This window comes from Rhea pennata, chromosome 26 (genome assembly GCF_028389875.1).
Source record: "Rhea pennata isolate bPtePen1 chromosome 26, bPtePen1.pri, whole genome shotgun sequence".
NCBI lineage: Eukaryota > Metazoa > Chordata > Aves > Rheiformes > Rheidae > Rhea > Rhea pennata.
Genome location: NC_084688.1, coordinates 5,139,175 through 5,153,837, shown reverse-complemented (window position 1 = coordinate 5,153,837; position 14,663 = coordinate 5,139,175). Strand labels below are relative to the sequence as shown.

The window sequence follows — 14,663 nt, the reverse complement described above, 5'->3', positions numbered from 1 at the left end:
GGCACATCTGTGCACACAGGGTGGAGGCAGTGATGCTTCTTCAAGCCCTGCCTATAAAATCATAGAATGGGTAAGGATGGCAGGGACCTCTGGAGATCTAGTCCAACCTCCCTGCTCAGCAGGGTCACCTAGAGCATATTAAACAGGGTTGAATCCAGGCGGGTTTTGAATATCTCCAGAGAAGGAGACTCCACAACCTCTCTGGGCAACCTCCTCCAGTGCTCTGTCACTCTCACAGTGAAAAAATTCCCCCTCACGTTCAGGCAGAGCTTCCTGTGGTTCAGATTTTGCCCTCTTGTCCCTTCACACAGGACAACTGAGAAGAGTTTGTCCCCATCCCCTTGACACCCTCCCTTCAGGTACTTACACACATTGATAAGATCCCCCCTCAGTCTTCTCTTCCGCAGGCTAAACAGGCCCAGCTCTCACAGCCGTTCCTCACAGGGCAGATGCTCCAGCCCTTTGATCATCTTCATAGCCCTACACTAGACTCTCTCCAGTAGCTCCATATCTCTCTGGGGAGCCCAGAACTGGACTCGAGTACTCAAGATGAGGCCTCACCAGAGCTGAGTAGAGGGGCAACATACAGAAGCCCCTTGGGTGATGGCCAGCAGGCTCCTTCTCACCAACTCACTTTCTGCATCCCTTTTTGAGCAGTGAGGCCCAAGGTCCCCTTCACATGGTTGACACAGTGAGGCCCAAGGTCCCCTTCACATGGTTGACACAGTGCACCCTCCACCTTAACCTGCCCCATCCCCACCCTGCCCAGAGGCCTCACATGGGATGTCCAGCACATCAGAGAGCTGCATGAAAAACCAGCAGGGTGCAGTGGAGACTTTTAACCTCAGATGAGCTCATGTTTGCAGTGGTTTGGTGCTTCCAGGACTCCAGGCACTACAGAAAACAGCAGTCAGTCCAAGCCCCTGAGCAGAGGGTGCTGGTGACCCCAGGAAACAGGGGCACCCATGCAAGGTTTGCAATGGCTGCAAACACACATGCCTCCCTTCAACACAAAATACCTGTCACAGTAACCCTCTCAGCAGACACCCAGGACAGGAGCTGCCCTGAGGCCAGCTGTGGTCCCCAAGGTCCTCATCTGGGGGCTTCTCTGCATATGGCTCAACCTCCATGCTATGAAGCACCAGCCCCTTTAGCAAGGGGAATTTCAACTGCAACCACACCATTTTAATAAAAAATGCTCTTGGCAATGAAGTAAGAAGGGCAGGAGCAGTGAGCAGAGCTGCTTGGAAGAAAAAGAAATCCAGGAGTGCAGAGAAAGCAGCTGTGATAATCTCTGAGTTAAAGAGCCAGCTTTGCAGCCACAGACCACACAAAATCCTACTCACCAAGGATGAGTGTGGGCAATGGTGAAAGCAGGAACTGAAAAGCACCTAAGGGCCCTTGCTAAAAGGCAGAGAAGGCTGTTCTGCACCTATATATGATGTGGGAGGAGTGGAAACAGGTAGGGGAATAATATGCACAGCTGATGCAAAAGCGGAGGTGTTGAGCACACACTGCAGCTGCACAAAAGCCTGCAGAGGCAAATCCACCTGCAGAGATACCAAAAGCAATCTAGGAGGGTATCTGCCCTGGAGAATGGCCCTAGCGGGTGCCCTGTGAGGACTGCCAGGTCCTCTCGAGGCATAAATAAGCTTCGTAACACAGGTGGCTTTGTTAAATGAGTTAGGTGGAGGTTCTTAGCTGAGCAATTCAACTACGCCAAAACCGGTGCCAGGTATGACACAGCCAGTGCGGGAGGGTGGACACCAGCAGCCTCTCCCACCAGATCCAGCAGGAGCTCTAGGCAGCCGTGACCTTGGCCATTTCCCAGAGCTGACTTCAGCACTTCGTTATAATTTTATGTCTATAATTTTAGTACTTCTGCATCATGACCAGTTCTTAACGAGGCAGCACACCATATTATCTGTTCCTTCCGCAACTTCTAATAATGAGATATGAAGTGAACGAATGAACCATCATTATTACTTTACTGTTCAAAGACCTCAGTCAAAATTACTGGGTAAATTAAATACTCCTAAAAACATAGGGAAGGAACTGGCTCCTTAATGTTAAACATGACCTATTTAACATTACGTTAAACATAATGTTATCACAAGTGACTGACGCTGGTCTCCTATGCCCGGGCTGGCAAAAGCTGAACCTGTGGTTATGTTGACGCAGAAGAGCTCTGCGACCTGGGCAAACTCATTACTGTCTGATGGTTTCCGCTAGAATGCAAACAACAAATCTTAATAATTTAATTTTCCAAAAATAATAAACCATGAAGTGGCAGGGTGCCTTATTAGATACTGCTAAAACCAAATAAAACCATATCTGATGCAAATAGCCCTGCGTGTTAACTGAGCCCAAGGCTCTGCTGTGAGGGTGCATCGTGCTGTGGGGCCTGAGGCTTTGTGCTGCTGACAAGTCTGGGCTGCTCCGAACAGATGTGGACAGCAGAGGAGCACAATTAACAGTTATGGGGTCTGGCTCAATGGTCATGGTGACTCCACAGTCACAGTGGCCCAGTGGCCCCCAGCTACCAAGATCTCCCTGTAAGGCTGGTTTGTTTTGTGCCATCTAGTGGTAAGCTCACTAGATGGATGGGTCCCAAGCTGGTAGGAAACAGCCCAATTTCAGATGTGGCTGTTCTGGTCCCCATGATACAAAAGGCCGGATGTGGTTTGCCTGGCTTGCAAAATGCAAGTAGAGCATCGCTGACAGCTGGGCAGCATCCTTCCCCAGCAGCACCTCATCCTACAGGGGATGTGGCATGGGGATATCCACGTGATGCCCAAGCATCTCTGCCTTCCAGACCCAATCCTGCCCTTCCTCCAGTGAGGATGAACTGGGCCAGCCAACAGCAGCTTGATCTCCCATCCTGGTTTTGGGCAAATGATGTATCCCCCACCGTCTCGTGGCCACATGTGCCCAGGGCGCAGAGCAGTGCCGGCAGGGCACCAGGGTGGAAGCATGTGGGTGGCACCCTGCAACTGTGAGGGGACACCAGTCCCCAACATGGCCATGGGTGGCAGGGCTGGCAGAACTCCCAGCTCTTGTAAGGCCTCATGTCCACACTGAAACTGCAGGAAAGCTCCCAGGAGGCTGGCCTCGAGCCACTGGCACTCCCATTAATCAAACAGCGGAGCTGGGATTTCGGTTAATGCATGCCAGCAATTACAAATGACTCAGTTGTTTCCAAAGCGAATGAAGTCACTCGCAGTTATCTTTTGCGAGTGACAAATACTTATTTTCTGAGTGTGGGAATTACTGAGTGGAGTAATTATGTTTCCTCTGAGCACTTCTGTCGTACCTTGAAGCAGCCAGGTGTCCCCAGCACTCAAAACCAATCTCCCCACACACCCATCCAAGGGTGGCTTCTCCAGATAGGGGCTTCAGCCAAAAGTGAAGCTTTGGACTCCTGCAGAGATGCCAGCCCATGCTGCCTCCATCACATCAGGTGACTGTCCCCGGCAGTTGCACAGGGGCCACTAGCAGGGTCCCTGTGTTGTGACCACTTTCATCCTATGGTTATTTCAGGCACTGGGCTGCGACTAGCTACCTCTCCTTTGCACCAGGGACTCAAAACTCCCTGTGAGATCTCCTGGAAGGGGAAGGTGGCTTAATTTTCATTGACTTTCAAAGTGAGATACTTCCACCCACTTGCACACCCATATCCATGGAGGTGTGTGCTGAGGATTAGCTTCATGTGATAGAGGACAGGGGACAGCAGCTGCTGAGTCCTCACTTCATAGTTTGTCTTGATTAGGGATGACAGTTTTTTGAACTGTTTTTTTATACCTCCTAGGACCCAACAGTGATTTTAGGGGGATCTATTGCCTCAGTCTTGCTTTCTTCATCTTCCACAGGTCTTAGGCAAGGTTACTGCCTGTTGTCTGCATTACTTCATTTTGGGTATCTGTCTGGCTCCAATTTGCCTTCTGGGAAGAGGGAGGGCACAAAGGACATGCCGTAACCTTGTCACCCTCTTCCAGTTATCAGCGGGCAGCTCTATGAGTCATCAGTGCCAGAGCGTAGGTCGTCTGCTGGCATCCTTGGTGCTCTCTGTCATGCCCTAGGTACCGATATGAGTCATTCAGGTAAGCTCCACTCTGGTATTCCTTTTGGTGCTTCCGCAAAGTGATCGAACCTGCCTGTAACCTGGTCTTGCCATGACATGAGCTTCCCCTGTCATCAACTCTCCTGTTAGCGTGAGGGTTTGGAGAAGTCTAACCAGGCCAAGCTAAGAGTTCACAACCAACCTGGCTCCCCTTCTGCTGCACTGAGCTCAGGTGATGGGAGAGGATGCATGTCTCCCCTCCATGGCTGGGCCTGGAGGACAATGAGACCTCCTGGGAAGTTCCAGGAGATTGGTCCTGTTTCAGATGGGACTACTATCTTGGTCCTGACTGTGGCCCAGAGCCAAATGGCTCGTGGAGTTCACCTTCAGCCTGCTTAACCTGAGGATGTGGCTGAGATCCTGGCCTTGGGGTCCATCTGGATTTAGCATAAAGATTTGTGTTAGAGTTTCCAGATTAAGCAATCTCAGACTTTTAATAGTAAGAGAGGGGCTTAGCACCCGCCAAAGTGAGGGCTAGAGGGCTACTGTTAAAATTAGTATCTGATCATCCTTAGTCCAGGTGTTCAGGATTTCTTTTGGAATAATCTCTGTCTAGAGGAAGGGTTAAACAAGGTGGCTCTTACTGGGGACAGAAGGGCCAGTTCCCATCATAACTTTAAAATCCTCTGATCTCTCCTGAGCCCTTGTTCCCTGGTGTGCTAAGCATGAACAGCACACGTGTCATCACCAAGCACACCAAAACAGGGAATATAAACTGATTCCGAGCTGTTGCTTCCCCTGGTACATTAGGAAAGTCACCTAACTGTGGTCCTCACCCCTATCTCCCTGGAGCAAAGCCGTACCTCCAGCCAGTGAGTCATTTCTTTCTATAAAAGGTGTCTCTGGGCAAACATAGAGCCTGAGCCCAGTGTCTTATGGATGCAGTTTTGAAGACAGCCATCCTGGGCAGCTCTGCCAGAGGCTGCCTTGCTCCATTTCCCTTGCGTGTGCTTCGACGTTTGTATTTCCTCAGGCCTTTCCCAGCCCCATCCTTCCCCTTGGCTTCCCCGGCACTACGTGTTGGCACGCACTTATTCTGCTGCTCAGCACGCACCATCCATCACCTCACAGTAATTCTTACCCAGTTTGCTTCTAGCACCACATGGCCCATGAATGTTCCCTGCTGGAGGAGGCCTGGACACTAATTGCCCCAGTCCTGGTATCTACATCCCTAATTTGATGATTCCCTGCTGCAAGGAAGATTGAAAGCTGGACTGATGTTTGCAGATAGGTGCCTGGTGCCCATGTCTGGCCTTCCCTTCTCTCTGTGTGGGAGATGTGCTGGGGGACATGCCGGGGTGTCAGATACATGAGAAGGGACAGACTGCGGTGACCAGATGCAGCGGAGTAGGGATGCCCTTATATGAGACCCTCCAGCACGGAGCCAGTCCCCAGCCTCTGCCTTGTCCTGCAACACCGCCTGCGATGCATCTCGCCTGTGGCTTGCACTGATGCCTTTTGGCTTGGCCTGCACTTGATTCAGTTTGAGCACAGAGCAAAAAAGCCCCTATCCGTATTGCAGTGCTTTCCCTGAAGCTGATTTCTTGTTTTATGGCCTACCTAAGGTGACGCTTGCTTCTTCCCACTGTGGTTATTGCAGTACTTGCAGGTCATGGCTGAATCCCTGCCTTTATGTCGACTTATGCAAAACACCCCCAAATCTGCCTGAATCATGTATGCAGGAAGGTAGCTAATAACATCTCCAAAAGGGCTCTGGCTACTGTGGGTGTTTCCACACAGTACAGGAGTTCAAAGTGAGTCTCTCGGCTCCTCTTGTTGCCCACCACCAGCAGAAAGTCTCCTGATCCTGCAATTGGCTAAGCCCTTCGCCCTGGCATCTGAATCTTTCCTACAGACTGGAATGATATTAGCATCAGCAAAGCTGATAGCCAGGATTTGTCTGAAGCCAGCTAGGCTCTGCCAGAAAGAGAGGGTAATCAGCACAGTAATTAAATGTGTAAACAATATGAATTTAGGAGTTCTAACGAAAGACAGAGAAGTACTCCAGAGGGGCCTGAAGAAATTGGGAACACAGAGCAAATTCTATTCAAGCAGAAAATAGCCAAACTAGAGCCAATGGCTGGGGGCTAAGGCAGATGATCTTGGAGTGGAAAGAGCATGTGTTCCTCATGGGGCATCTGGAGGTGTCTCCAGTCCTGTTTTGAGGCAGGACAGGAATTTTTGGAGAGATCTGCTTCTGCTCAGTAAGCAGGGCTAGCTCCAGTCTGGGCTCTTGGGAAATGCTCCCAGATCTGTGCAAGGTGACATGGCTGATGGCAGAAGCAAGAGCCATCTTATTTTGGACTCAATATTGATGGAAAAGATCACAGAGACAGACTGGAGGCATGCTAATAGAGGTGGAGAAAAGATACCTGAGTGCCTGCAGAGGGAGAGAGGACAGCAGGAGATTGGGCTCTTTTGGGAACAGTGGCATTTTGTTGCAGTGGGTTTGCTGGGGCACAAAGATTTTGGGCAGAAATATTGGTCTCAGCAGCAGCATTCCACTGAGATGAGTTTGGAAGTCCAAAGCTCTCTGGCCAGAGGGAGATAAATGGAAAACGTGAGCTTTTTTTCTGTCTGAGCACAGCCTGCTGCACAAGATTTCCTTTGTGAGAATGTTGGAAAGGACTTATTTTCTTTCCAGTACAAAATAAACACTAGTTTTGAGAGCTCAGATTGCCCCAGTGTGGCCTTGTGCACCAGGCAGCTGTGCAAGGTGGGGGGACAGCAGCAGCAACACCATCTGGGCTCCACGCTGGGAGGTCCGCCAGTGCCGGCACCGTGCCATGCAGAGCCTCTGCCGCAGGTCTCGCTCGTGGGTCATTTTGGGCCCCTTATTAGCACTGAGCTATTGTCAGAATGGGAGGAATTTAGCAGAAAACAACAGGAAGAAGCCAGACTCTGGTGCAATCAAGTCATGCACCTGCTAAGCTGGTACAGGCCAGGGTTTTCGTGAGGGATATGGCCACTGCCCTTTACACACCTTGGGGAAATGGTCTAGGCTGAAGTGACCCTAACACTGGTCCCTGGGTGCCCCATTGCCCTTGGGACCAAGTCTCAGGTTGCACACAGCAGGGTTCAGGACCATCTCCATCCATACTCGGTGCTGTAGGAGAGCCTGGTGGCACACGGCCCATCACAATTACAGCGTGTTACATCTCACTAACTGCAACAGGTCATCCCATGGGGTGAAAGGACATTTTCCCTCCTTCTAGGGAGACCGTGAGCCTGTGGCATGCTGGCAGGGAAGCCCTATCCAATGGCAGACACCACTGAGCCTTGGGAGGGCCTGCCATCCAAGGTTTTCCTGGGTTTTCACTGCAGCTGGTCACCCTGACTTGTCTGCCAATATTCCCTGAAAAGGTGCCTGGCCTAGCTTTGCTATGATGGCCTGAAGGCACCCCGAGGTGTGTGTGACATGGCTCCTATCCAGACAAATGTGCTGGTGCCTTACGGCTGGCTCCTGTCCCCTCCAGGTGCTGGAAAGGGCTTTGCCATAAGTCCCAAGCAAAGGCTTCATAAAGGCACTGTTGCGAGGAGCAAGTGAGGCACGTCAGAGCTGCTCCACTCACTGGCAGCGGTCTTGCAGTGTCATGATCCTCGTCTTAGGCAGAGAGCAGCAACATGTGGGATGGGCAGGATGAGGGAGTTTAGCAGCCAGGCTTACAGCTTTCTGGAGCCCTGAGCTTTGGAGAGCCAAAAAGGTGTCCCACCGGACTTCCATTTCCTTGTTTTCCTGGCTGCAGGCAGCAAGGAGAGCATGAACAGGGTGGGATTTCCACTGCCTCACCCCAAACTGGAGCTAGAGAGCACCCTGTGAGATGATCTGGCAGTGGGTTCACAGCTAACGAAAGGGAATGTCTCTTAAACTGTAGATCTTGTTGCCGTGGGGTTTGGCAGCTGTCAAAAGTTTTTCCAGGCTCACAATAACGAGGTGCATTCAGGAAAGAAAAGGTTTATCAAGCTATTAAAGACAGGATTGTCTCTGACAATGAAGCTGAAAGTCATGAGAGGCTGCTGGGACCAGTCCTCCAGGTGCTGAGCCCCTTCAACACCTGGCTCCACACCACTTCCATGCCTGGGGGCTGGGGCAGCTGGGTGCAGCAGTGATCCCTTGGGTAAGCTTTGCTTTCTCTTAGCTCACCCTTGCAGTGCTTCCCTCTGAGAGAGGGTCCAGCGTCTGGGATTTGCACCCTTTTGCCCTGGACTCCGTGCTTGGCACCACCAGGGCAGGTGCCTGGGCTGGATTAGCCTGCAGCCCCCCATTCCCAGTGAGCACTGCTTGCTTCCCTGAAGGCACGGGAAGGTCGCCCTCCAGATTTGGGAATACTGTCCAGGGGGCATGAGCCACCCCTGTTCTGTGAATCACTGCATTGGCTGTGCCAAGAGGATTACACCAGTACTAGGCATACATTGTGGGGAAAAACAGTTTGAGGACACTCCTTTTCCACTGGCCAAATCTCTGGGGAGGGTTTGTTTAGGCCCAGCAGCTATAGCAACGAGTCCTGCTCGTGTTTGCAGCTTTCCTCATCCCTGGCTGCCCATTGCCTGCATGCCTGCCCAAGCCATGGACATGGGGGAAGCAGGGGACTCCGGTGGGGCCTGGGGAGAGACTCCAGCAGGGACCTACATTGTCCCACAAGTGGTAAGCCCTGGAGATGCGGCTGTGTCTCCTGGATTTATGGGACAGTTAGAGTTCACAAGGGTCCTTGTGGTTCAAGGTGCACCCTGTTTTGGGGAAACAGTCTGGGGCTGGACAGGGCAGGGAAGAAGGATAGGAGGTTAGAGGAGTTGGGGTTCAGGTTTAGGGGTGGGCATTGGGGTCTTGACCATCAAGGCCAGTCTCTGACAAGGTTGCTTGTAAAATGCCCCCCTACTCCCTGTCTACCAGGAGCCTCAGGCACCTCTTGGAGGACACTCTACAAGGGGACATGTCCCCAAGCATGGGGACAGGCTGACTTGTGCAGGCCTGCATTCGGGGTCCAGGCCTGTAGAGCTGCAGCCCTGGAAGAATGGTCAGCTCAGGCCATCCTTTCTCTGAGATACTCATCTCTGTCCCCTGCCTGGGCTCAGCGTTGCTGTTCTCCCTGGTCTCATCTCCTCTCCCTTCTCGACTCTGTGCAGGCTGGGGTTCAGCCCTGGCTCCCACACTCGCTGTGGGACCACCCAAAAGAGGGGAGCTCCTAAATGCACCTTGACTCTTCAGCATTGTCCTGACACCCCTCTCTGCCTTGGCTGAGGGGAAACAGGGGGGTAAATTAAGAGTAGAGTGGGAGATCCCTAGGACTTCCCTTCCCCTCCTTCATTTTAGCACTGACACATCCAATCTCCCCAGGGGGCTCTGCAGGTTCCCCAGCAGCCGCTGATGATCCTCCAGCAGCTTCCCGGGACCAATGCTGCCCTGGCTCGGCCGGCCAGACCCCTGCATGTCCGGGGAGGTGCGTGACAGTAGACATTGCAGCACTTCCACCCTGCCATGCCAATGTTGAAACTGCCTCTATGTTAGCCTCTTCTTTTTCCAGCCTTATTAAGACAAGTTAAGTAATGCTGCTATAAAAAGCCAGTTTTGTCTCCAAACCATTTTGCAATGTCAAATTGTGACAATCTGAGCATTTGAAAAGGCATCGTTGCCCATTCCCTGCCCAAGAGCATACCCATCACGTGGAATGAGGGAGAAGATGAAACCATTAATGTCCCCACAGGCCTCCATGTGACGGGATGAGAGACAAGGGCTGGGGGACGCGGTACGCAAGCGAGAGCTGATTCACTGCTCGCTGTTTCCTCACGCTCCCCTCTTTCCCCCAGGGCTGGAGGTTATCGCTCGTGTGTCAGCATGTGTGTGTATAATGTCTGTGTCACACAGGGCTGCCGGAGCTTTGGCGCCCATGCTCTGCACTCCACAATCTCAGCAGGGCTGGCCGCTCTGTGCTTTGATGGTTCTTTTGCCCTACAAGATATTATTTTCGGTGGCTCTGCCAAACTTGTAGTTTGGGCTGATTTTGGGCACGCCAAGATCTTCCTGGGGCTTTGGCTGTTCTTTGAAATCCAGCTCTCTCTGGCCTTTGAAACCTCATTTTATGTTGGTCTAGGGAGCTTCCCCAAAATTTTAGGCCAGGGAGATACAAGATCCTTGGGCATGCTAGGTGAAACCAGAGGAGACATATGCCAGCCCCAAAGCCCATGTAATGTGGCAAGCAGAAGCAAAGAAGGACACTTTCCAAGGGTTTCTCCCAATCTCATCCAATCCAGGATCCAAAAAAGCTGGCCTAAGAGGGGGCAAAGGAGCAGAGAGAAGAGCCAGGAGGTCTTGTGGTCCCTGGGACACACCATAGGGTGAAGCCTAGGTGAGCCCAAAGACTGTATGCTCTTGGGGGGTGCTATGGGACCTGCAGCAAAGCTCTGCTGCCTGAGAGCAGAGAGCAGCCTGCTTCAGCTCTCGGCTACAGGCTGAAGAGGCAGCTAAGGGAGGCAGCGAACAGATGCAGCAGTTGGCGCAGCACTGTCTCGGCTCTGCCTTGAACTTTGGGAGCCTGTGTTGGACATTGTAGTCTGCTGACCCTTGTGGAGCGAGCGGACTAGAGGGTGACTCTGCTAACAGGTAAGGGGAGCTGGGCAAGGGCTACTGCAGGAAGCCAGACCAGACATTTAATCATTTAAACTCACTTAAAGTTAAAAAACATGCATATATATATATACATATATGAAAGCTTTATCTAGGCAAAATAATCTTAAAATGCCATTTCAGCCTTTCACATTGGGGTTGGGAGGCTCTAGCTCAGCTCGCATTGGGCACAGGGAAAAGCCTCTGCTGCCCCATTACAGCACTGTGGGGACCTCTACTCAACTGTGCTCATTTCTTGTGTCTCTTGTGTGCTTGCTCTACTCTGCCCTCTCTCTGATGCAGAGCCCCTTACTCTCTGGCAGATTTAATTGAGTTGATGATGATTCAAAACTCCCAAATGCACCAGGTGGTGATGAACAGCCTGGCTGTGTCAGCACTGATGTCCTTTGGGTTCGGGCCATCTCCATCCACTTCCCAGGTAAGAGGGCCATGGAGGCTGGATAAGGCTGGGGACATAAGGTGACCATGCATTCCCCACCAAGGCTCTCTCAGGATTAGGTCCTTCCCTGGTGACTTTGCTACACCGAAAGCAGGATGTCTTGGCTTTGGCTTGGCAGAGTAGCCGTGCCCCAACGACATGACTTTGCTGCGTGTCTTTGTGGCTAGGGCTGGCAACTTGTTTTGGGGCAGTTATCCTGCTCTCCTACACACTGGACAGACCCACACAGCTAGTTCATCTCATTTACTCTCCTTGCAGTTCATCACACTGCATGTTTCTACTAGGGTCAGGATGTGGCCCCAGGTCTTTCCCTCTTCTTCTTGGACTGATCACTGTGCTGCCCTTCAGCCAAGGCTTTCTCAGAATCATAGAATTGTAGAATTGATAAGGTTGGAAGCGACCTCTGGAGATCATCTAGTCCAACCTCCCTGCTCAAGCAGGGTCACCTAGAGCATATTAGACAGGGTTGCATCCAGGCGGGTTTTGAATCTCTCCACAGAAGGAGACTCCACAACCTCTCTGGGCAACCTGTTCCAGTGCTCTGTCACTCTCACAGCGAAGAAATTCCTCCTCACATTCAGGCAGAGCTCCCTGTGGTTCAGATTTTGCCCTCTTGTCCTTTCGCACGGGACAGCTGAAAAGAGTTTGTCCCCATCCCCTTGACACCCTCCCTTCAGGTACTTACACGCATTGATAAGATCCCCCCTCAGTCTTCTCTTCTCCAGGCTAAACAGGCCCAGCTCTCACAGCCGTTCCTCACAGGGCAGATGCTCCAGCCCTTTGATCATCTCTGTAGCCCTACGCTGGACTCTCTCCAGTAGCTCCATGTCTCTCTTGTACTGGGGAGCCCAGAACTGGTCTCGAGTACTCAAGATGAGGCCTCACCAGGGCTGAGTAGAGGGGCAGGATCACTTCCCTCAACCTGCTGGCAATAGTCTTCCTAACGCACTCTTCCAAGACACATTTCTGCTTCTTGCTTCTGACCTTCTACTCCTCCCTTCACAGTCCATCATGGCTGCAGAGCTGGGACACACCAACACAGGCCCTTGCTGGGCAAAGGGCTCTTACCAGCATTGCTCAGGAGAGCAGGACACCCATGACCCTTCACAGCACAGTGTGGCATCCCTCTGACTGCAGCCATTCATCCATCACAGCCCAGCTCAGGCCCTGGCTTGCAGACCCTTGAGGTCTGGACAATCTTTATCTTGCGCAGAGTTGCTGATTTGACACCCAGCTCTGCTGGCTTAGACCGTTTCCAAGCTGCTCAGAGGTGATTTAGTCGATCTGGATAGAAACAGCTGCTAAAAACTGTCTCTACTGCCCATTCCCAGTGGCCATGTGGCTCCCCATCCCTGTCTCTCTGCTGTCCTCCTCCCTCCCTGGTCCCCTCAGGACCAATCCCAGATTGTTCTGAGCAATTCCCAGGGCTGCCCTGTGTGGGCTTGTGTTTCTTTGGCCATCCTTCCCCATGTGGCATTGTCCTGGCTGTAAAGCAATCCTGGTCCCTCCACACTCATCGTGGCATGGACAGGGTGTAAAGCTGGACTAGAGCTGCCGAGCAGCAAGGCTGAGTGCAATTCATTAAGCAGAATGGCTCTGCAAAGGTTTTCATTTAAAAGTCAATCCTGAAACAAAATCAGATTAAACATTTCATCTCCATGGGGAGAAACAACTAGTGCTTTCTTAGCGGAGGCGAGAGATGTACAGTTGCCTTGCTTGCTGCCAGCTGGCATCTTCAGGCTTGCACCCTGCCCATGCTGCCTACCCGGGGCCAACTGCTTCACCGCAGCAATGGAGACCAAGCCCCACTCATCATCACTCATCACAGCTCTCTCAAGGAGTGGAGGAACTGATACTGCTCTTTGAGTGGCTCTTGACATGGCCTCCCAGTTTTGGTGGTGCCCTCAGTGCCATGTGCCCCCATCCTTACTTCAGTGCATGCCCTTGCAGCCATGTTTGGAACAGGGTTGTTGAACTGGCTCGATCTAAAAACTTTCCAAAACAACCCCATGGCATCAGTGTGGTCAGAACAAATGGGAGCAGCATGTGGAGGTCCCCTTTGTAGGACTAAAATCTCCCCAGAGAGAACGGGGAGACTTTTCAGCAGTGCTGGCTCTCCTCTTGCCAGGTTCCCACATGGCTGCTGGTGCCCCCCGGGATGCTGCTGACATCCCATTCAGAGCCAGCTCAGGACTAGCTACAGCCTGAATGTTTGCCTGCTGTGAGGCTTTGTGTGGGGCAGAGCCCACCCAGCCAGGCTCTGGGAGAGCCACTGCCTTGCAGGCAGCATTGCAGCCAAGTGCAGCTCTGTGGCAACACTTTTCAGATGTTTCGGAGAGAAGAGCGTGTGCGTGCGCAAGAGACCCAGGTAGTCAAAAGGGGCGAAGCACAACTCTGCTTTTTATTTCTCCCTGCAGACAACTGTGATGCCTTGGCAGACTGATGGGGAAGGAGAAGCTGTGGTGTTCCACCATTACTACGTTCCCTACCCGAGTCCTGCTCCTGTCTTGTCCTGGCCAGTCCGAGCACCAGCACAGGCTCGGGGGCCAGCTGCTGTACGCTACGTGGGCCCAGTCTCAGCAGTCAGGGATGAGGAGGTGTGAGTAACAAGGGTGTCTCTTTGTGCCACTCCACACAGGGTTCTGTGTTTGTAAAGTGCCTAGTACAATGGGACCTCTAGTCCAAGCTGGGAGCAATGCTAGGCCAGCACTCACTCCTGTCCTTCATACTCTCCAGCAGTGCAGTGCCTCCTCCACCACCTCCCAGTGCTACAGGGACCGTGGGAGCCAATGTCCTGCCAGCCTCAGGTAAGGACACCCCACGGAGAGCTCTCTCTCCCCTCCATGGTCACTCTTGTTCTCCTACATAAACACCTCAGTGTGTCCTCCAGCTCCTAGCTGAGGTCTGAGCCCTCCCTGCTCCCTCCATCCATCAGGTCCTGGGTGGCTCTTGCACAGCCCTGGCTTCTTGCTGGCTGTTGGCATTGCTGGGACAGGGCTGCTCTCGATGCCCAAATTCCAGGTCCTCCTTTCTCTTTGCAGAGTACTATGACTTGATGGAGGGCAGGCTGTGAGCTCTGTGCCTCCCAAGATGTCCTGCTGCACGTCCCAGCCCCTGACCTCAGAAGATCACACTGCAGCAAAAGCAGGTCCTGAGGGCACTACCCCATGACACCCACCCACTGCCTCAGGGTGACTCATGGGAAGGAAGTGAATGTGCCCACCAAAATGCACCAGCCTCAGCTGTCTGGAGCTGTTTGCTGAACCTGGATGACTGCATAAGCCCAGAATGGGACAGACCTTGACTCCCTGTCCAGGGTCCCGGCTATGCCTCTCCAGAGGCGAACAGCCAGCCCATCCTCAGCAGGATGGTGGTGACATCCCAGTCCTGGCTGAACAACATGTCATTGCTGTGGCCAAGCTATAAGGACTCTGCAGGACAGGCTCAGTGTGGGCTGTGCTGTGCCCCCTTGCGAGATGCAG

At 52.5% G+C, this 14,663-nt stretch overlaps 1 protein-coding gene across 1 annotated transcript; it reads left to right on the top strand.

Annotated features, from left to right (window-relative positions):
* Positions 1 to 8,687: 8,687 nt before the first annotated feature.
* PRR29 (proline rich 29) lies at positions 8,688 to 14,254 on the top strand. The gene is made up of 6 exons (XM_062595369.1): positions 8,688 to 8,765; positions 9,456 to 9,558; positions 11,027 to 11,160; positions 13,599 to 13,780; positions 13,918 to 13,988; positions 14,223 to 14,254. The coding sequence occupies exons 1-6, from the start codon at positions 8,688 to 8,690 to the stop codon at positions 14,252 to 14,254; spliced, it is 600 nt and encodes a 199-aa protein (XP_062451353.1).
* Positions 14,255 to 14,663: the final 409 nt, after the last annotated feature.

What these genes read in the sequence shown, in the direction of transcription:
- PRR29 (XM_062595369.1), top strand. Translation starts at nt 8,688, where the DNA reads ATGGACATGGGGGAAGCAGGGGACTCCGGTGGGGCCTGGGGAGAGACT. An exon ending in CCTACATTGTCCCACAAGTG is followed by an intron (nt 8,766 to 9,455) that starts GTAAGCCCTGGA and finishes CAATCTCCCCAG; the next exon opens with GGGGCTCTGCAGGTTCCCCA. An exon ending in CAATGTCCTGCCAGCCTCAG is followed by an intron (nt 13,989 to 14,222) that starts GTAAGGACACCC and finishes TTCTCTTTGCAG; the next exon opens with AGTACTATGACTTGATGGAG.